This window comes from Cydia amplana, chromosome 4 (assembly GCF_948474715.1).
Source record: "Cydia amplana chromosome 4, ilCydAmpl1.1, whole genome shotgun sequence".
Taxonomy (NCBI): Eukaryota; Metazoa; Arthropoda; class Insecta; order Lepidoptera; family Tortricidae; genus Cydia; species Cydia amplana.
Window position 1 is genome coordinate 13,787,988 of NC_086072.1, and position 24,089 is coordinate 13,812,076.

At 36.4% G+C, this 24,089-nt stretch overlaps 2 protein-coding genes across 2 annotated transcripts in view; both read right to left on the minus strand.

The window, feature by feature from the left end:
- LOC134647213 (phosphatidate phosphatase LPIN3) overlaps positions 1 to 8,294 on the minus strand; it is a 32,402-nt gene extending 24,108 nt beyond the window's left edge. The window contains exons 1-2 of the mRNA XM_063501441.1: positions 8,074 to 8,294; positions 767 to 1,118 (exon numbers count right to left, since the gene is read on the minus strand). Coding sequence (XP_063357511.1) covers positions 767 to 955 — 189 coding nt within the window. The 5' untranslated portion in view covers positions 956 to 1,118; positions 8,074 to 8,294. The remainder of the gene's footprint in view (positions 1 to 766; positions 1,119 to 8,073) is intronic.
- A 9,689-nt stretch (positions 8,295 to 17,983) lies between these two features.
- Positions 17,984 to 23,895, minus strand: LOC134647214 (ras-related GTP-binding protein C). The gene is made up of 8 exons (XM_063501442.1): positions 23,730 to 23,895; positions 23,493 to 23,638; positions 23,186 to 23,414; positions 22,874 to 22,969; positions 21,709 to 21,927; positions 20,857 to 20,999; positions 19,224 to 19,372; positions 17,984 to 18,327 (listed from the first exon to the last, which is right to left on the minus strand). Exons 1-8 carry the CDS (start codon positions 23,730 to 23,732, stop codon positions 18,152 to 18,154), a joined length of 1,161 nt encoding a protein of 386 aa, XP_063357512.1. The 5' UTR covers positions 23,733 to 23,895; the 3' UTR covers positions 17,984 to 18,151.
- Positions 23,896 to 24,089: the final 194 nt, after the last annotated feature.

Consider the following 24,089-nt stretch of genomic DNA (forward strand, 5'->3'; position numbering starts at 1 on the left):
CCCATTGTACTATATCTTTCCCAACGCCAGCCCTTCATGACATAAAATAGAATAAGAAACCTACGTGCTACGTGGCATTTCTCATGTTGAAATACGTGTGGGTGGGATGATGGCCCTTTAGTGGGTTATAGTTCAAATATAAAAACACACAATTGGTATTTATAAGTTTGTACAAACCTTCTAATGGGCACATACATGCTCAAATTGAAATATACAAGCTGTTTACATAGCTCGGGCCACTCTACTATTTTTATTTACTATTTCAGTAACCAATACACCTCTATTAGTTAAGTGGAATTTATTTGTCAAGTCAAATAATGTTTTAAGAATAGGCTAGTTTTCTATAGGGTGAATTTTTGTTCAAATACAGCCACTTTGGAATAAAATTAATACGTGAAAGCAAGGTTACAGCAAAACTCAGCGCATCCACTTATTAAAAAAATAACTTAAATTATTATATTCCTTATTTAATATCTGAAGCTAGCTAAGGTTAAGGTTAATTATCACATCTAGTGGCATCAACGCAAGATACATATTTTAATATATCTGTTTTCTCGGCTTACACATCTCGCAGAAGCAAATCATTTTGGTTTTGATACGAAGGGGTCAGCTCATTGATAAGGAAACTAGCCTATTATTGAGGATATTTGGTTATTTTAATTGTACCATCGTCGACGCAGTTAACTGATCATTTGTACACGTTATTACAATGAGATATGGTCTACCAATGGTCAGTCAAGTGTTCCTGTTAGTAGTAGGTACTCACCACTTTGAACCTAGAGCGCAGCACCCCCAGCTTGCCGAAGCGCACGTGGAAGGGCGAGCACGTGAAGCTGCCATCAGGCTGCTCAACCACCACCACGTCTATGGCACCGGTCAGCGTCGCCCCGTTAATCTCGTTGTAAAACTCCCTAAAGTTCGCTATGAACTTCCCAATATAGTTCATAGAATACATCTTGGCAATTTGTTTCTAACACTTGTTTCTAACACCCCTAAAGAATCTCGTGTTATCTATATATACTAACACTTGTGTCCCAAATAATCAGTCCAACAACCCGCCGCTTCGCACGGCTTACCCCATTGTGTCACTTGAGCTCTTCGGACTACTGTTTTAGTTCCTGAAACAAAAGACAAACACATGAATCGAAGACTACTTGTAAGCAGACACATTAGTCTTTGTTTGTGGGTTTATCAATAATTATAGTTTTGTTTAAAAAACACATAGAACAAAGGAGAGATAATGCCCGAGTTAAACAAACATTTGACACATTTTATGTTAAACGTGATAAGAGAAGTCGTTAAAGTTTATATAATTAAATCACATAATCGATTAGCTTCAGCAATAATTTTATTGTTACTTGATAGGATAAGAGTTTGTATGTATAGTAGCATCAATATTTTGAGAAGTTACAAAGAGCTAATTAAAATTTATAATTAATTGCCGCAGAGTGCATTACCACATTCCAATTCTAAAATTAATAGAAATTATAAACAGTTTGCTCATGGCTTCTGAAACGTTCTGTTGTAAAGTAAATATCACTTGAAATAGTGGGTCGATGCACTGCCAGGCACCGCAGGATGTTACTCAATGTTGCATAGTCCAGATAGCTACCTATATTAAAATGGATCGTGTAAAACGTCAGTGGTTTGGTCATGGCATAACCACACCAGTATTCGTACGTCATGGTCGTAAAATTCGAATGTAGCACTTTCTGGAAATTGTAGAAATGTTTGAATGAAGCTCGATTTAATTATAGCTTTCGGCACTCTCTATCTTCCGGCCAGAAGCGAGTACCGGTGACATTGGAGCGATCGTCGAAAACATGCGGCCTCAACGTGCGTGGCCATCGAGGACTCTGCCCCCGACACATTACAGCCACTTACTCGTAAGTCGTAATCCGCTTAGTAAAAACGGTTAGGTACACGCCACTAATCTCCTTATATGAATCATGGACATACAATATAATGATTGTATGCTTAGTAAAATCTATGTTTAGTTTAGACAAACACGACTAAATTTAATTAGATAGGTAGCTACATGTGACATAATCTTCGAGATGTTATCCACCTTACAACATACAGCGGGCTCAGCACGGTTCCATTTTTATCGACTATCACTATGCCCGTCACTTTCGCACTTACATACTTGTTAGAACGTGACAGGCATGGTGATAAACGATAAAAATGCGACCGTGCTACTAGGGCAGGTTTGAGCAATAAACAAGCGGTACGTTTAACTGCTTTTGTGAAGCACACTTCATCATACGTATGAATCAATACCTACTGAACTGAGTGTATCGTACGATGTACGATACTATTTCGTAAGACAATTCGGTAATACTAAATTGAGACACTATGTTACAACAACTTAGGAAAGTTATATTCAGGTTCTGATCATATGTATTAAACGAAATTACACAAAAAGTTACATATTATGAGTATTTGGGGAAAGTATGGACCTTCGATTTTTTTAGATCATCATAATACCTACCTAAGGGAAAAGTGGCAGATGTCCAGCGTTCACGGACGGGCGCGTCAAACTTGACTGCTGGCAGCATCCGCCAGCAGTCGTACCCGTACCTAATATTAGCTCCAAGGGCACCAAGTTCAATGTATAAGGAGACTTGGAAAACCGAGCGAATTCAGTGATAATTATAGACAAACATAGACCAAATCAAAGAGGTTCCCATCTCTGCCAAAAGTATTTACATTTCACGCAACGAGTTGTTTCAACAATATAAACGTCAACCGAAGTATAAATGCTATAAAATGTTCAAACATATTATGATAAGTGTTGACCTATATTCATTGTTCTGTGGGCAATTGTAACAGGAAATTAAGTCTGCTTACTATCTATTCCTATGACATAAAAGCGGCCAAGTGCGAGTCGGACTCGCCCATGAAGGGTTCCGTATTTAGGCGATTTATGACGTATAAAAAAAAACTACTTACTAGATCATCATCATCATCGTTCAAACCAATTTTCGGTGGAAGTTTACATGGTAATGTACATCATATATTTTTTTTAGTTTTATCATTCTCTTATTTTAGAAGTTACAGGGGGGGGGACACACATTTTACCACTTTGGAAGTGTCTCTCGCGCAAACTATTCAGTTTAGAAAAAAATGATATTAGGAACCTCAATATCATTTTTGAAGACCTATCCATAGATACCCCACACGTATGGGTTTGATGAAAAAAAAATTTTTGAGTTTCAGTTCGAAGTATGGGGAACCCCAAAAATTTATTGTTGTTTTTCTATTTTTGTGTGAAAATCTTAATGCGGTTCACAGAATACATCTACTTACCAAGTTTCAACAGTATAGTTCTTATAGTTTCGGAGAAAAGTGGCTGTGACATACGGACGGACAGACAGACGGACAGACGGACAGACAGACAGACAGACATGACGAATCTATAAGGGTTCCGTTTTTTGCCATTTGGCTACGGAACCCTAAAAACTGCCGTAGGTAGGTAGGTATAGGATGTTTTTGTTTACTAACGCGGTCTTTCTTTGTCAGTTGGCAGATGTTATCACAACAGCCGGCTCGAGACAAACACAAAACAGAACTGTGGATCCTCTTTCCGTGAAGCTAATTGAATATTCATTAAATCTACCTACATGAATTGGGTGAAAAACCTACATGAAAACGATGTCACAGATTAGTCAAATTACATTCATATATTATTATCCAAGTATTGCTCTCGTATTCGCGATATTCGATTATTTTAATGTTGAATTCCAGCCAGCCAATAATATATAGAAGGCCAAGATGTGATAATTATATAGTCCTATATTAGAGAAATGATGACTAATATTTAGTCCATTTACCTTTTTCCAGTTTCGTTTAACGCGGGACCAAATACATTTTAAACAAATTATGCATATTAATTAAGGTATTAATAGTCTAGTTGTTTGTATATACAGCAGCTGATCATTATTTTGCATCATAATTACCAATCATATGCGGGGGTTGATTATATATATTATGCAATAGCTACATTTGCATTGCTAGAAATATATTTTACACCTTTGTTTGATTATTGATATTATATAGATTATGCATGAGGCGTCACGAGCAGGCCTCCAACCCCCGCCCATCTGGGGGAGCATACACCTGCCGCGTGTGTGGACGTGGGATCCTCTCTCGCATAGGACTATACAGCCACGAATGCAAGTGTTGTCACCAGGATGCTGCTTAAAACATCTGACACAGATGAAAAGGCCTATTATTATTATAGATTTAATAGAGGCATCGTATGCATCGTATTATTAGAAGTCGGGCTTAACAATAGACTTTTATCATTCTGGATACCACAATCTACCTTGTCAGATAGACAATTCGCATACCGTCACGGGCGCTCGACTACCGACCTGGTACGCGAGGTGGTGTGGGACGTGTTGAGCGCGCGAGAGGCCGCGCTGCAGGTAGCCGTGGTGTGCTGCGACCTCTCGCGCGCGTTCGATACCGCCGACCACCGACTTATCGCGCGCAAACTAGGGCACTATGGTGTTCGTGGGCCGGCACTAGCATTACTTATGTCTTTTATGTCCGATAGATGCCAAGTGGTCGTGGGTGATGGCGGTCGCGCTCGGTCGGAGGAAATGAAATGCCTACTCGGGGTACCTCAAGGCTCGTGCCTCTCGAATACCCTATTCAGTATTCTCCTCAACGACCTCCCGCAGGTCATAAAGGGTCCCAACATTTATATGTATGCTGATGACGTGACAGCTGTCGTCACAGGCGCATCCCACGAACAATTGGAAACAAACGTCAATAGTACCCTTCACCAACTGAGCCAATGGTTTAACGCGAACGGGTTAGCCCTCAACAAAAGTAAGACTTTCTGGATGAAGTTTAGGCTTAACGGTCACGTGACCCAACCATCGACGGTGTGCGCCGGTGATGACGCTGTCCAGCAGGTAGCCGAAACAAAACTTTTGGGTTTCACTATAGACAGCGGGCTACGGTGGGACGCACACATCGACCAGCTGTGCGCCAAGCTGGGGAGCGCGTGCTACGCGCTGAAGCGCCTCGCTAGTACTGCGACCAGAGATGTTGTCAGGAGCTGCTACTTTGCTACAGTACACGCGTATATCACGTACGGTACCGAACTTTGGGCTACAGCAGCAGACTGGCATAGGGTATTTGTACTCCAAAAGCGAGCCGTTCGGGCGATAGCAGGTGTCCCTGACGATGTCTCTGCTCGCGAGTACTTTCGACAGTTTAGCATACTAACACTTCCATCTTTACTAATCCAAAATGTGGCAATATTTACGTACAATAATAGCAAAGAGTTTGCAACTAAATCAGCAAACACAAAATATAGTCTGCGTAGCAATAAAAACGCGGGCCAGCTTGCCCCCGTGCCCCACAAGCTCGCGAAATCCAAACGGTCAGTCTATGTCCTCGGCCCTCTAATATACAGCAAGATACCGGACAGTATCAGGGATGCACCTTCCTCACATGTATTTAAAAGCAAACTTAAAAAATGGCTCCTACAGGCGCAATTTTATGATGTAAATGAATTATTAAACAATAAATAAATGTATGAAATATATGTACAAAATGTAATATCTAAATTAATGTTGATGTTATTTATACACTAATAACGATATGTTAGTTATAAGTGTTATAACTATATAATGCTTTAAATGTAAATTTATAAACCTGACTTGTAACGATGTTACTAATAAATATTTTCTTTTCTTTTCTTTTCTTTTCTATGACTGCTAAACACACTCGATTACTCGAACGGTCGAACAGCTCCCAACCTGTGTTAAAACTAAGTAACAATACGTTGTTACTTAGTTTTAACACAGGTTGGGAGCTGTTCGACCGTGTAAACAAGATCCTGCATGGTTTCAAGTTCACATGGCATTAAATACTGCGTTCACAAGGAACGATACGATACGTGTTTCTGAAACCTTATATCGGCACTTGGCACGTTTGTCTTACCCGCAAAGATCGATCTTCACGTGGAGATAACATATGCAGATTACACGTGAGCCTATCAAGTGACCTTTGAGAACTTAAGTACGACCGTCACCGCTGTGCTCTTTTACATACAGAGTGAATTTGTTATGTCTGACCATACTCTCGAGGGGTGAATATGTATTAGGTCATACTGAACAATTTTTACTATTTCAGGGTTGGCTCCATGGTAAAAGTTGTTAAGTATGACCTACATATTCACCCCTCAGAGCATGATCAGACATAACAAATTCACCCTGCATAGAGTAGTCTAGTAGTAGTACACATCATCATCATCATCATCATATCAGCCCTTTATCGCACAGTGCTGAGCATAGGCCGCTCTTATAGAAGAGAGGCCTATGTAGTACACTTTACACACGAACATACATGCTACACGGGAGGGTCGAGCAGTAGTTGCGTATTATTTAAATATATTGTGGTTGCGTCCGAATTTGAACGTTGGACCCAATAGAAATTCCTAAATGCCCCGAGATAGGTTGCTGTATTCAGTATCCTCTACTGTGCCTTCCCTATTGACAGCAACTAAGCCATAGGTCATGCCATGCAGGTGAGGAAAACACATTTTGCCGTTATTTAAACTTCGGTTTTTCCACATATTTAAGAGCCAAAAGGAGTGGTCATTTCTCCATACAAACGTACTCGACTGTTTCCTCCGTGGGTTTTGAAGCTAGAGCAATGATTTTTTCAACACAGATTATTATTGTCAATATCTGTGTCAGACCGTTTTGCTTTTTTTGATATATTTGTTTTTTAAGGCGCTAGAGCCCTTCAAAAATGGCCAAAATGGCCTAATTGACTATGCCGCAATGAGAGGCGTGCTATTCAAAACTGATATCAATTAGTCAAAAAAGCAAAACGGTCCGACACAGATAATGTCATTATCATTTAGATTTCCAAATTTGGTTACGATTGGTTAAGTTTTGGAGGAGGAAACAGTCGAGTACGAAACCTCGATTTTTAAGATTTTTACGCAGGATTTTTCGCCTTGTCCTTATCGCACTAGTTTTAGGAGCCGCTTCCGTTAGCGAGACGGGTATATTTACCTAAAATATTTAAATCTTAGCTCCTGTTGGCTCTTAACATATATGCCGCAATAAGTGACGTTTCTCAATGAAATGAAATATATGTCCCATCGATACTTGTAATATCAATGTGACATAATAAAGCCAGTTGAAAACAACACCTGCATGGAAATGCTGCACCGAATACGAGGTTATACGAGAAGGTACATTATTGCAACTTCGCTTTAAATATAACTTCACATTATATATCTAAGTATTTACTTAACCGTATATATACATGAGTTAATTAGATAAAGACATCGCATGAGTTATTGCCTTATTGTTAAAGATGTTTGTTAGCATAGAACGTCACGAAACACGAAAGACAAACGAAATCATATAGCTACATGAAATGTTTCTAAAGGATTTAGGTACTCTAACGCAAACAAACAAGTATTATTGAGATATCTGCCAGCTGAGCATGAGCAATCCACTCGAGCCATTGAATTGCAGGATGCAGTTTAAGAGGTCTACATCTCAGACAAAGGACAACGAAATTGTAAGCAATACGTGCAATGAATCATAACAGTTCAAAAGGTTTACGGTAAAATGACTCTGATGATAACGCTTGCAAATTTCCTGCGTGGAAACCAAACTTGATTGCACAGTGTAAGTAATGACTCCTTTTCTTTTATGCCATGTTCCGTCTTCCTTGAACAAATACTTTCTTTTCTTTTCATAGACAATCAACTTGCTACATGTTTTTTTTGTAAGTTTGTCTATATATGGTCAATGAATATTGCAAGTCTGATCTGCTCGTTCCAGAAGTTAAAGACACTGATGTAAAATCTAGTTGTTAATTTGGATGTTTTTCTTTTTGTTTTGGGTATTTAATTCTGCTAAACTTCCTTTTAGGAACAATATTTGAACCTATGTTTCATCACGAAACACTAAGAGTCAATTTATAAACACATTCATTGTCTCATTGTCATTGCATCCATGATGAGTTAATTTATAGCTCAATCTCAACAGATAAAAATTACAACTGAATGAAAACATTTTTTCAACGTACCTTAGAAAAATAACTTCGTGTTTTCGTCAACAATGCAATGTCACAGTAAACTTCCTAAGGCACAAACAGTATTGTCTTTAACCCGACGTGTTTTGTCGTTGTTAAGTTCGCGCACTGCACCGGTAAGGTACTGAGATAGGACTCCGACGCGTGGCGTTCGCGTCGAATCTACCAACACACTGATGTACGTTAATCGCGTGTTGCGAACCGCCTGAGCCACCGGCCGCGAAAAAAATCCACTGACGACCGAACAACGAGGTACTTCACAATTCACAACACATTCCTTCGACTGTGAGCTCGTCACTAGCATAAATTGAACGTCAGATGCGATAAATAATGTTAGCAGGAGATCACACTTGGACTGGTCGTTTAGAGGCAAAGGGTGTTGTGAACGGCAGCCCGTGTGACGTCGACCGACGGATGTAGATAGCACGTTCACGTACACACAATATGCTAGCACATATGGTTACTAATGTGACAACCGACCAAGACGACCGGTTCAAGATTATCCGTTCAAAAGAACAAAAAACAGGCATGTGGTTATTTGTTATCCTAATATGCCTGTCTATAACAATTGATGATGTTGGACTGGAATGGGCAACTACTATGGTGATGAACTAGAATTGACAAATAATGTCCCAAAAACAGTTATTCGTTGACGGACACTAAACCAAAACAGGAAGAGATTTGACCAGGATTTGAGGCACGAACCCTTTGCTGATTTTAGTGAAGAGATAGCATATACTATGGAACTGAATATACTTATTCACTATTCAGTTCCATTAGGATACCCCAGAAATTAAGAAAAATCTGGTGACGGTGATTAAAATGTATTAGGTACCTAATTTACGTGTTTAAAGTGTTGCTGAAGATCACCCATAGCGTCGTTGGATAGCCTGGGGGATCTAATAAGAGTTTTAATCAAGACTTTATTATCCATTAATCACCTGGGCGATCCCTCCAGGTGATCTTAAATAACTAGTAGTTCGCCCCGAACTGAGAACTCGCGGTTAACCAAACATTATATAGCGATTGACTTTGTTGCACCTACTCGTATAGTGCGACATAAAATAATAGAAAATAAATGAGGACGCCACTTTCTACGTAACTGTCACATTTTTGACGTAAAATGCTTATACATGGCAACAATTTACTATGGACATTTTTAAGTTCCATTTTATTTAATTTCAACTATTTTATGTCGCTCTATAGGCGGCAATAGATCAAAGATCGCGTGGATTTATTGCAAGGTCTGTGGAGCCCTTAACTGATTGATTTAAGCAAAGAGTAGTATGTATAATATAGTTGGCCAAGCAGATCTTGTCAGTAGAAAAAATGTAGACGCGAAGGGATATGGTCGCATAGAAAATTTGAGTTTCGCGCCTTTTTCTACTGACAAGATTTGCTTTTTTGCATCAATTTTGAAGCGCCATTTACAAGTTTAGCGTTAAGTAATATAGATGGCGCTATTTTTTCGAATAAAGGGCTTCGTATACGGCTGTCCCTCCCCTGGATTTAAGTCACCACCATAGAGATTAAAATAAACTGTATCTGTGCTAAGCCGAAATATTTCCTGTCAAATGTCAAATACATATGTTATGTTTATTCTAATTTATTTTTATCTTGCTAATTATTTCAAAATGGTCAATTTAAAAACGATATTATAATAGTGTAAGTCGAGCACTTTCATTTGATACTAAACTCGACCATGTTTCTTGCAAAAAAATGACCAGAATAGCAAGACCTCTCACAAACAGCTTTTTGGCCTTCTAAGCTCTTCTAGCTCAATAACCTCTTGATCGGGCCTGCTCATAATTTAATGACTAAAATATAATGCCCTCGACTACACGTTTACCCAATTTCATTTAAATTAGAACTAATTTACTTAAGTTATTGAGTATCAAACTATCTTCTGACAGTTCAGCTTAAAAACATCGAAATGCCGAGACGTGCCGGTAGCCAGCCGCGTGTTCAAAGTCGAATGTAAGAACTTCGCTTCGCTTCGCTCGCTCGTTCGATAATATAATCGTTTGCAAATTATAACAATTATTAGGAACAAGTAGAAGAAAACAAGTTATGACGCATTAAAAAATCTTTACTTTTCCTAATCAGAAGATCAGAACATGCTCTTAAACCAGTGGTTCCTAACCTGGGGGTAATTACCCCCGTGGGGATAAAACTGGTATTTTACGGGGGTAATAAGCTAACCTAATATAACAATACAACAAACGTACACGTTTTATTTTTTATTACCATTGGGAGGAGGGGTAAAATCAGATTCCCTAGTTAGTCATAGGGGTGACCGGACTGAAAAGGTTAGGAACCACTGTCTTAAACGGATCCACACGAATTTTGTAACACCTTGTATAATCATATCCACCAACCGAGGAGATGCTAAACGAGTTCATGATAATGATGAAAATAGATAAGGGATAAAAATGAAAGCGACATATAACATATAATACAAGTAGGCAGGAAACATGTGCGCGGAGAAAGTTTTGCGAATTTATGTTGAGCATAATGATGATGGCAGTAAGGGCATAATTATATGTACTCCATTGTGAACAAAATATTGTGAATATTATTATAATACCCTGAATTAAAATAATAGAGTAAATAGGCATCAGTTTAGGTATATTTTTTCACGTATCAACTTCAGCGGCGTTTAGAATCTAGAACTAAATTCGTCACGGTCGTGCAAAAATCCTTGATTTCGCAACAAAAATTAGTGTCAATGGTGTCAAGTCAATGTGCTTGTGTATATTTATCTAATTTCGTTTTACATACGACCTCATCATGTACCTATACTTTTAATCGTTTAATCAGCTGTATCAATATGCGTTCTTTGTCAGTCAAATTGGAAACTCAAGGAGATCAAATTACGCGCGATTGTGGATTGGCCAGCGAGCGAATAGCGCGACAGGCGAGCCCACCACTAATCAAAATGTTCTAGAATGCCGTAAGGTTATTCGAATTCCAGCGTTGCTTCCGCCGTTTTGACAGTGTGATAGAGTGACTCGCTCACGCCTGCGGTAAATGGTAACGACATCGTACGATACGAGTTGACGATCGTGGCGCTATGTGGCGTGATGCATGCGGTTCTCGTAAGATTCGTAACGTCATTGCGAAAGTTAAGTTTTGTCCCAAATATGGGAAAAGTAATAGTATGATGTGGTCACAGACAATGATGTGGTTGATGGGCCTTAGGAAGCGCGGATAATGAATCTCAAGTAGGGATTGCAAATATTCGAAACTTTCAGATATTCGAATATTCGACTTTTTCTGACGACGTATTCGAATATTCGAATAATTATTCGAATATTATAAAAAATAAGAAAAGGAACGAGAAATCGGTTTATTATCGTTTTATTCAAAAGCTTTTTTCACATATTGCTAAAACTAAGGATATTTGGCAGAAATCCACTTAATTGACTAGATTTTATCATCCTACTATTTATAAGATGCCCACATTTATAAAAACAAGTAAAACGCCAAAATTAAACGTATTTAATATTTCTAGATAAAACTTATTATAAATGCGTCGTTGCGTGAAATAATATAACTTTAACCATCCAAACACCTAGGTATGTAAGATATTTTTTTTAGTAGGTAATTATTTTCCGATTTAAATTAACTTGTAATCACTCAGAGGCCTGTAAAAAGGCCTTTAATTTCATTGTATTTTGAATCTTTATTGACTTTATTTGTTTTGGCAAGTTATTATTCCTAATGGTCGGCTAATTATATAATATTGGAATATTTAAGGGAAAAAGTTAGTTGAGTACTGGGTGGATTATTCGTCAGCTAAAGGTGCATGGTTAGATTACCAAGTTGGGCAGGTTTGGTATGATTAATTTTGAGAATTGCGATAAATGGCAAGGTTTAGACTTCAACAATTCGCTTAACGTACGCTTGTACTGAATAAACAGAATGACCATTTAACTTAAAACTTACGCACCGTAAAAATAACATACTTTTTGATTTCGTTTTCTTTTAAATTGAGTTAGGTTTCACTGTATTCACGAAGTCTATCGAGAGGAATACAGTAAAAATATTATATCCTTCGTATTTGGGTACCTACTGTTCCTCATTCACTGTAAATACCCGTAAAACACACAGAAACTGTAACTACAGCGGATGACATAGATTTTTTTATAGTAATAAAAAATATTCGAATATTCGAAACCTGAACGGCCGAATATTCGAATATCAAAACAGGTCGAATATTCGACAAATTCGAATATTCGAATATTCGAATTGCAAGCCCTAATCTCAAGTTAGCATGTTATTTTATTTTGGATGGTTTACCTACTTAACTTTTCATTAGATATGTATAGTCAAACTTTTGTAATTGTAGGTAATAAAGGGTATCGACCCTTTGTTATCTGTTTAAATAATTGATATACCCATTATCCTATCTTTCTAAGATTCTAACGTCTAGTCTTGGATGTTTAACTTTTCAGGGCCAATTTATAAACCGGAAAAATATGCGGCATTGGGTAAAGTTTGCAAATTTGTATTCGAGTCGAGTTGGCATTAAGTATATGTATTTATTTGTAGACGTATCCGGTAAATGCGGATTAGAAATATTAGAATTTAAGGTGCTGCTCGTTGAACAGAAAACAGAACAACCGGCCAAGGATGTGTCGGCCTGCGCTGCGGACAAATGGGCTGAAGCAACGTTGATATACTTGTTATTGCTCCCTTCATCACCAAACAATACGACTCACAGAACTAAGTAATAGTGCGTTTGGCAACCTTTGGGTACGGAACTCCTTAAAACTTTTAGTGCTAACAATCCTAGTCGGGTTCATTTTGTATTGAAAATGGGGCGCTTGCCACTGAAAGTGACAATTACAGTTTACTTTCCTAATGGTTTAAGTAGGTAACCAATACTGTCGGATTTCGAAAACTTTTGAGGCACCAAATGCCCAATATATTATTACTATTAGCTACCAAATGATCAGTTAGCTGAACTACATCAACATGATCAACATCATTTTGTCAGATTTATCAGTGGTCCTTCGAACCTGATAATTGAATGAATGATTCTTAAAATGAACGTCAATTTCGTATTATTTCTCTGTCTTCAGAGGATTAAGGTCATCATTTCTGTTATATTATAAATATTATAATCTCTGCTGGACGGACGAATACCTCAACCTAAATGGAAACCAAGGATTTGGTATTATCTGATTTAATAAATACTGTCATGTCAATAATCAATGCGCAGTAACTACTCAGTTAAGTAAATATTGTTGGTTGAAAAGCATCAAATGAATCATTCATGGAATTGTTTTTATTCAGTTTCCGTGAAAAACTCACCGACAGTTTCTAGGTCAATACATAAAATGAATTGACTAACTCCAGCATTTAAACTGTCAACATACCTTAAATCTCCAAGCTGTGATTCATTTGTTTACTCCGTGAGAACAACAGATCAATCAATGTGTTTATGTTTGCAACGTGTTGTGCACTACACCAAACTACACTTAACTATAGTATCAAAATACAGCCACCTTATTTGTCTAGCAAATGGGTGTGTCGTGACGTAGTGGGTTAACAAGCGATGGCGTCGTAACTGCTGCGTATTATTTTTGCGAATTACAAGGCCACTTGACTCCCGCCGTGTTCAAAATAATTTACGATCAACGACCTATATTCGACTGTATTGTATACCTAATGCCTTAGAAACCAAAACTACTCTTATGCACTGAATTTACAATCGGTGACCTATATTCAACTTTATATCTAGGTACCCCCTTAGAATCCAAAACAGAGTACATCTTTGACATGCGCTGAAAGTACGATTAATGGCTTATTTTGAACTGTATATCTATCATCTTATAATCTAAAATCGCGATAGACACTCACACGCAATGAAAGCTGCGTTCGCGCATAAACAAACGTTATCGCCGTGGTGACCTTCTACAAATGCGCATACTTATGAAATCGCTCGTGTCACGCCATCGCATGCGGAAAAGCAAAACATGTTTTTGAAATATTGATACCTACCTAATGTTATGTTATGATTAAATAGTTAAGGTGCCGTAGGTTTAGATCACGGAGTTTTTAAAAATTCGTATCGCTTTTTAGATCAAAAATATAATTGGGAATCTTGGGTTCTGCCCTAGAGTAAAATACGAACCTACGGGGCCTTAAGTGGATGAGCGAACACGTAAAAAACTTAGGTAAGTGATATCTAATTAAAGTAACAACTAAGAAATTACTATGTATCTCAGTAAATAGTGTTACCTAGTTTATCTACTGTGGTCACAATTGGACCACAGAAACTTATTAAAAAAAACCTTCTCAGAGTGTCTAGGTAACGATTTATTATATGTTTAACTGAATTTAAATAAAGCAGAAGAATTTAAGGTGATGGATGTTTTTAAATTTCTATTTTACAAGGAAAAATTGCTCATTTTCTATTAAAAATGCGAACTGACGCCTCGAGAGCCTACCATGAAAATCGAAATTTCGTTATCTACCTTTCGATCACTCTTGCATATTCGGGAGCTAGAGAGGCAAATAAGACAAACGAACAAATTAAGTTGTTGGCAGCCCTTTGGTATAATTGGTAATATTGGTATTGGTAGTACAATAATTTCTAGCTGTCTCTTCAAGCAGGATTATACTCATGTAGCAAATTCTGTTGCATATCTATCTATAGTAAATCTAGACAAACATTATCACGAGTACTCAAAGAGTACCATCTATTTCAGTAAAAAAATTATGCTTACAATATTTTTCAATTGATTTTTGCATCAAATTTTTCTTTTGTATGTGCTTTTAGGTAAGTCGGCTGACCAATGAGATCACTATCACTGCCCCTTAAAATAATGTTGTCAATTATTACATAAATCCTTTTATCTGAAAAACAAAGCAGCCTATTTACGTACACAAAATTATCTCTTGTTACTTTTTCTAAACAATATACTTAGGTTTCAAATATGGCAATAACGTCAGTATTTGATAAACAACATATCACATATAATCAAAATATTTTTTACATAAGATAAAAATCAACCTTTTTTTGAATGATAAAAAATGAATCTTGCTAATCACAATATTGTTTTTGATTAAAATGAAGTTAAGTAAATTATTTGTAGTTCAATAAAATGTTCTTTCTACTCTCATAGATTATTTGAATCAGACGAAGTATGTTACAAGACATATAACAAGCTGCAAAATTGCATGGATAAAGTATGAATGACTGAATTAATATATTAATGAAGTGGCCATGCAATTTTGTGGCTGGGTGTACATTGATACATTGCAATGAGCAACCCATAAGTGTCTAGTTGATTCATGCAAATTGGGGTAAGGGGGTGAATGGTTAAATTCTTATATACTTTGAAAATTTATAATTTACTTACTTACTTTTATTGTATTTTATAATGTAGGTATTGATAGTATGCTATTGTGTTGTTTAAGTGTATTAACATGTACTATGTGTAATTCGTCTCAATGTATTATGGGCTAAAAGTCTGAAATAAATGGTGTTTTCTTTCAAAGTTTATTTCATATGATACTAAATGTATATTGATATTTTTGGTTATTATTATTGCTTGTAAAAATTTGACATGTAAATGTACCTCTGTGGCCTATAAATGTTTCAGTTTTTTTTTAATATTCGTTTTTGTTAGAAACATGATAAAATAAGTACATTAAGGCAGAAATTAAGCCTGATGGCCCCATTAAATATAATGATATTGGAATACACATTGAAGTCATAAATAGAACAGTACTGTAGCTACTGTAGCTAGGGTTTGCACGACGGATCCGAAATGTATGGGAAGATCCGCGGATCCGGATCCAGATCCAGATAATTTCATACATTCCGGATCCGGATTGCAAACCCTAACTGTAGCAACTTAACCCCTCAAGTGTACACCTAGATAAATTTCTAAAGAGCCATTATTTACCTTTACAAAATTTGAAAAGTATTTGTGCCATTAGTAAAGGAAATGTATAAATCTTTTATCATAAGTCATTTTCATCTTAAAAGATAATTTAAGTAGCATCAATATTTAAGAGACTATGACTCCTGTGCAACTGTAAGGCAACTTTTTCCATAAGTATATAGGGTCATTGCACTAGTTTCCGGCCAAGCTCTAGTTTTCGTCCACTAACGCACCTACCCTATAACCATATGGCCTTTTTTATTTTGGTAATTATAGAAAATTCCAACGACACACTTTCTTAATTCTTTTCCCTTCCTTGAGAATACCAAACTAACTGTGAACTATTATATCATAGCAATGCATAAAAATGAGCCGAAAATAAACAAATTACAATAACAATATTATTGCAGATAGGTTTACATTAATATCCTTGTAGATGCAAATAAATCATGGTTATTTACAATCGAAACGAAACGTCAATATGAAACTCATATATTTTCATGATGCCAGTATTCTAAAAACATTAGAAAATGTGTCCAAATCTATCCTAAATACGCAAGAAGAAAGGAAACATTCCTACTGTGATAAAGCTACTGCTCCCGAGTTTTTCTCAGTATGTGTTGTTCCTCGTTCCAAATGTAAGAATATGCAAGGACTTACAACGTATACTTAGGATATTACAAATTAAATACCATAATAACCATAAGACCAAATGCCAGAACAAAGATTAAGTAACCTTGAATTGAAGATTGAATACAAAAACTTACAGGTTTGATCTAGAGATGTCTGCAAACAGATTTAGAGCACTTTTTTCGTCACAACAGGGTCAAAAATTCTAGAAAACCGTGGTTAACTTCAATTTTATTTACGACAATGAAGATGAAGTGACTGTGATCGATGACAATTTGACATTACTCACTGACATACAAGACAAGAGTTAATTATTGCCATATTAAAATATTTTTTTGTGTAACGAGTTAGGTGTTAAGCCCTTGCTACACGGTCGCCGACAAGCCCCTCAGACCGCGTGGCCTTGGTCTGGACGGACCGTGTAGACAGTTGTTTCCAACAAAATTTGACCAAAACTGACCAAGGTCAGACCAAGGTCAGACGGTTAGAAGGCTTGTCGGCGACCGTGTAGCAAGGGCTTTAGGTAACGAGACTGATGAAGAAACTATTGTAATATAAATGAAATAAAAACTTGTACATCAAAAAACCCGAAATAAATTATAACGGCGCCATCTGATGAGTTCACCATCGAAGGGCGCTTATACAAGCCTCCTTAGAAAGAGAGGCAAATAGCGGTTACAGGTTAATAATGTGTTTGCACATGTAGCATATGGCTTGCGCAAAGAAACTTGTGCAGGCAGCAGTACAGCCAGGGGCGTATTTACCCTAGGGCCATCCGGGCCATGGCCCGGGGCGCTAACCCTCAGGGGCGGCATGGGGCGGCATATGCCGCCCCTAGCGGATTGCATTTTGTTTTTCTTCCTTGACTTCTGGGGCGGCGAAACGTATTGGCCCGGGGCGCCAAATTTCAAAATACGCCCCTGAGTGCAGCAGGATATATGCACCGTTTAAACAATGTGCAGATTCAGTGACTCAAGCACTTTCAATTGCGAGAAATTACGGGTTATTGCGAACATTAATTCGTCTCTACAAATACAGAAATAGCTTTTCTTCCTAATCACATACGTCTTTCTGCTAGGTACCTAATAATAAGTGTAAAATTAGGACTTATAGGTATGCCAGCCCCCTAAAGTACCTACTACTCCTACTAGATAGTTGAAACTGCAGCTAAAGCAAACTAAAATTTTCTAAGATCCAGTGTGCTGTATATATTTGTCTTTGCTTTGATAACACAGCATAGGTACGTTTATTTTTAACCGACTTCATTTCAAAACGGCTGGACCGATTTCAATGTTGTAGCGGTATTTTTATTACTTTAAAAAATAAACTACAATAATGATAGGGACTATAGTGTGTAAATAAATACAGCCAAGTAGAAAACGTAATTATAATTTTATTATTTACATCTTTATATGATTAAATAATATACGTAACTTAACGGTTATTTAATAATCATTTCTAAACAAAAATATAGTGTGATACGATTGATGATATAGACTGGGTTGCTATATTCAAGCATTAAAGCTAATGAAAGTTCGTTGCTATGGACTCTGCGGGAGGTCGGAGGTGCTCTCAGTGGAGTCCACGGCGCCGTTGGGGATGGGCTCGGGCGTCGTTGACGGCGCTCGTGCACTTGATTGGGCCTGGCATTTGTTGCGTAGTTCAAACACTTGCGTTATAGCGTCGCGGAAGCACAGAAAATTGTAGTCTATTACACCTGCAAATTGAATGTATTGTAGGTACTATTAATAAAAACGCTAACCGGAAATTGTATTATGCGGGTAACTCATGCAAGCAAATGCTTTGTTGCTACAGTCATTTCTCCGGACTCGTCCTAGAGCGCTTTTAGATTATTTAGAGGGCTCCACTGTCACCGTAAATCTGAAATTGGTGATTACTGATTACAGTGTACATGTGGACGCTAGATAAGATTGACGCCATTGTTTTACAAGCTTTTATTTAACTTGCAATGTATATCAAGCTAAATTAGTTGCAAGTTAATTCCTATTATTTGATTGAGCTGAAACTTCACATACATATGTAAGTTGGGTGACAATGCATTATTATGGTACCGTCGAGCTGATCGGATGATGGACACAGTAGTGGACATAGGAAGACTGTGATAAAACAATGCAAACGAACTGTATTTTAGTTTGTCAGAAATATAATTATCTTATACCAGTCTTATACATATATGTAACGAGTGATGACAAATAATGTGATGAGGTGTTAGTTGCTTGTTGAAAGAAAAGTAGTCAGCGTTCTAAAGCTTGTATCATTTTTTTTACAAAAATGTTTTTCTAATTATACGATGGGGGATATTTTATTTTTATTTTTATGTATTTACTATTGTTTTTAGAACGCCATACGACTTTGACCCATGTTTTTTCACTGATATGTGTTAAATATCAAACGATATTGCCAACGCCATCATCCCGAGTATAGGCCAAAGGTGTGGCGCCATCTATTCGAGAATAACTTTTTCTTGATTTCCGAGGCCCGTATTTTCCTTAGACTTTACTTTTCTTATACGGAGTTACAACATATATCTTTAATGGTAAAACGATTGAATAATTATATAGATTAGACTACGTAACATAGTAGGTAACATACCTTGTTTTTGGAAGTTCTCTTCACGAAGAATACAGACGAGGGCAAGAAATTTGTTGACTTCTCTTAAGTAAAGCACAGTACCATTATTGAGTTTTATTAAACTTGAGCTTTGACTGTTGAAAGTGTTAACTTCAGTCTCATCTACCATACTGAAACCAAAAGGACAATAATTTCAATGAACGAATTATTAAATTACCATCATCAATATCTGTTCGGGTTGTACCTTGTGGGGAACATTTTTTTTTTAGCCACATCAAGGAAAATCGTAATATGTAAAGGCCTTAATTATGTCTCTGATACAATTAAACTGACATTAAAATAAAGACCACAGCTTGACTTAGATATAACAGGCCATAAATTGACTTAGATACCTATACAAATCAAAGCACCCTTAATAGTTTGAAAAACAAGATGTTGTTTCATGGGTTATATATATAGCATAATTTCTAAAATCACATTTCCTAAGTACGAAATTCCTAAAACAGAATATCGAAAATCAAAATGTCTAATGTAGGAAATTCCTAAAGACGCATGTCCTAATACACTTTTAATCGAACGACCTCATTTTCGGAAATCAATATTCCTTTGTACACAATACCTAAGAACAATACTTTGAAAGTCAATATGTCTAGTGCTCAAAATAGCTACGTTCAAAAAGCCTAATGACAATATATTGAAAATCAATATTTCCGAGAACATTACCTTCTTACCCTAAGTTGACGCGGGGCTCCTATTTCTTAGCGGTTTGCCCTTCGGGCATCTGAAGCTACCTAACGAACCTAACCTACCTACCTATTGATTTAGTTTAGTGTGACGTCCGTGAAAACAGTACACTTTGGGGGAAAAAGCGTAGGGAGGTAGGTAGGTTAGGTTCGTTAGGTAGCTTCAGATGCCGGAAGTCAGAAATAGGAGCCCTGCGAAGCGGGGCTCCGTCTAGTTAAGTTGTAAAGGAAGTTTTTTGAAAATAAAGTTGCGTACGTTTGACTCTTTAAGCTAAGGTCAGCTAATACATTTAATAAGCTAATACTTTCGCAGTTTATACATTATAAACTTAGGACAACTGAACGTAGGAAAAAAGATCGTTAGTATTTTCGTGCATTAACAGTATTGTACTTTAGACATTTAAGGTTGATTAACCGTAGGACATGTACTTATCTTTAGGAATTTCGTACATTAGAGTACATTTTGATTTTCGATGTTCCGTCTTTAGGAAATTTGATTTTAGAAATTATGCTACATAACCGTTTCATGCATGCAAACTATGACGTCGCAGTCGCAGGTACAATTTTTAGTGCTGATAGACTATTTTATTTGGACTTTGTACATTTTGTACAATGACTTATGATTCGTATCGTATCAAAACTGGCGAACATTTGTTATTTATATTATTAGAACATATAAACGTGAATCATCCAATACTAATGATAAACCTTTGACCTTGATGCGAGTACAACATTTCGTCCGCACTTCATTTATTAGATGGACTATATTATATTTGATATGGATGTAACATTATATAATCCTTATAGTTCATACGGCAATATTCTAGACGGTATTTTATGTAAAATATATACTAGAAGTGTTTCCCTTATGTCTACATTTGTACCCTCAACATAATAGAGTAGAATCTTACCCGTATATACAGGAGATATCAATGACAACGTCAATCATATCACAGCACAGTTCATAGCTTTGCATATCCACAGGAGAGCTATCTGTTGCTATGTAAATTTTGGATACCACATCAAATAGAAACGCCTTTTCTATTCCTGAGTTCTGGAATGAAAAATAGTAGTTAATTATACCTATACTGCAACATGGCCATAGAGAAATAAGTAAGCTTAGAGTACTCACTCCAATAAGTTGTTTGGGAGGCATCGTAAAACGTATTATTTATAACTGTAAAACACGCTTCAAAGATTACATAGTAAGTTTAAATCTTAATAAAAATCAGTTTTCGCAACCATATGAGCAGAGGCAATCTAAGCTTACTTATTTTTCTAAAAACATGGCTTAAATTACTATAAATATTAAGTAATATATAGTATAAAATATATGCATATTTTAGTTGTTAATATTATTAACGTAACGTAATTGTAAACGTAAGTTGTTTTAGTACCTAAGTACAGATAGCAGTTCTTTTTCTATCTGATATAGATATTATAATTTTACTTATTTCAGTTAATATAATTTATATTTATCAACCTCCGGGTCTTTTTGTTGTACATTTTTCTTTTGTTGCGGTAAATCTTTTGTATTGCATTGTTTTGTTTGTAATTTTGTAAGTAAAAAATAAATATAGAAAAAAATTCCAACAGATCAATGGAAAGTCAATTTGCACAAGCGCTTCCATTAACAATATTATCAAAGGAGTTAATTGATAAACATAAAGAAATCGAAAAATTCTCGTCTCATAGATAGTAAAGTCAAGAGATAAATAATAATAGCTAAATAATAGATAAATAATAAACTGAGCTATACATACAGAGATGAGTATGTTGAGTAAATTTTCTAATGTTGGTAGTTGCGGTATTAACTTTTGGACTACTTTGCTGAACGCTTCAAAGATGGAATGGTCGTAGATGGAGGTCAAGTGGAATGACAAATGCACATGTTCTAGTCCTGCTTCTGCCAAGTCATCTGTCGCTCGCTGGTGGATGTCTCTCTGAGATTCCATCTTGTAGTCATCATTAAGACCATCAACCTGAAAATTAAGTTAAAAATATTAAGTACTACATTAAAGGTATTTAATGTTATCCTTGTATGTATATGTAATCCTAATACCGGTACTAATTATTTAATGGAATTTATTAAAACGAAGTTCCTTATCAGACGGTTTGCGGATGGGGGCTAGGCGAAAAAAAAAGGTTAAAGTCTTTGCCATCAGAAGCCATGCTAGTGCGATATATGTAAGTGTCAAAATTTGCCATCACAAGCCATACAACTGCGAAATATAATGAGACTAATGAGAACAGAACCAAACAAAACAAAAACATGACCATGAGCTTGAAACATGAACACGTCACCAGCCTTTCTTAACTTCATTCCAACCAAGAGTTCCATAACACTCACAATTATTTTTTTACTAGCATCTGCCCGCGTCTTTGTCTGTGTGGGATGATGATGATTAATAAGAACTATCCTATGTTCTTTTCTCAGACCCGCTAGCACCACTTGTGTTCCCACGCATGAGAACGCAAGTCATATTAGCACTAGCAGGTCTGGTCTCAAACTATGTCATCATCATTGCTACATTAAGTCTAATCTCTTAATCTCTAAATTATTTGATGATGTATTAAAAAGGATATTTAATACACACATGTTTTACCCTATGTACATTTGAGTACTGATGTACTTAAATAGAGAATGTGTAAACTGATATAGAAGTCAGTATTCATTTTCTTTACACCGGTATTATTAATTGTAATTCTTAATAACGAGAAATTTATTCAATCATCCACTGTTTTCAATACATTCAATCTAGCCAGCTTTAATACTGACTTATGGCACAAATTCTAGGATTTATAATTATTAGTTTATTTGTTATTGAATCTTATGATGATAACCCAGTCCTTATGAGACATGAGTAATTTATATTTGATAAACACAATACATTGTAAGAAATATATTGGTTGTATGTAGGTACTTACTTTGTGGATAAACACTTCAAACTTAATGTTACTATTGACTCTATATGCTTTAGTGACTGTAAGCTGCAACTTATTTAAAGCGTCTCCATAGTCATCCTGGAAGAAAATTATATAAAAATTATAAACATCATTCTAACAAGAAATAAAATTTAAAAATGTAGTCCACTCATTTAATCTATTAGCATGGTTGTCGCCTGGGTCACTTTTGGGTTCTAATCCAACACATCACCTCAGCCGCTTAGCAACTTCTGCTGCTGACATTCTTCTAGGGCTATAATAAAAAAAAATTGCAGCATTGGAATCAAAACTCACCTGCGCATCAATAACAAATACGAGGGCCCCACATCCACCAAATATAGTATCAGAATCAAAAGTGGGATCAAAAAAATCAATTTGTCCCGGGAAGTCCCAAATTTGAAACTGAACAAAGCTGCTGTTATTTATGTCATCTTTCACTATTTTGTTTGTGGATTCCAAAAATAATGTTTCATTAGGGGACATTTTGTGAAAAACTACTTTCTGGATTGATGATTTCCCTGACCTATAACAATTAAACAAGAAATGTTACGAGTTTTATTTTACAACACAGTGTTGTATTTCATTTTAGAAACAAATATACCTTCTCAGACCCATGAGTAAAATCCGTGGCTTATGATCCTCTTGTAATGACGTGTTGTCTCCTTCCCCATTCTGTTCGAAAGGCCCGTAACTAAAGTCCTTGGGAAATGATCCCACATCGTAACCACTGGGCTCATCTTGATAACTCTAATTTATAAAAAAAAGGTAACACATAAAGTGATAGTGGAATATACTTGTATGATAAACGTAAGTACTTCCCAAAAACCTGTAAACTTACCATGATGACGGATATCGTAAGACATGTATTGTATTACCAAATAAATTATGAATTAACACATTTTAAGATGTAATTACAGATATTGTACACAATCAACTAATAAAAAAGAAAAACAAAAAGGCAGATATTGCGATTCTACCAAACTCATCAATGTCCTTTCAGCTAGACATGAATGACTATGACAGTCTGACAGAAGTGGGTTGGACATAGACAGATGACATTAGAGGCGTTTTCTACGTTTCTTTTTACGCAATATTTTGATAGTCTAACATCATCAATTTAAATATAGTCTGTCAAGCCATTTCCGTCAGTAGAAAGAAGCAGCAAAGCTAAAAATGTAGGCGCGAATCTTGCGCGAAT

What these genes read in the sequence shown, in the direction of transcription:
- LOC134647214 (XM_063501442.1), bottom strand. An exon ending in TTGAAGTGTTTATCCACAAA is followed by an intron (nt 21,928 to 22,873) that starts GTAAGTACCTAC and finishes CTTAATTTTCAG; the next exon opens with GTTGATGGTCTTAATGATGA. An exon ending in TACTCAACATACTCATCTCT is followed by an intron (nt 21,000 to 21,708) that starts GTATGTATAGCT and finishes TTTTCATTCCAG; the next exon opens with AACTCAGGAATAGAAAAGGC.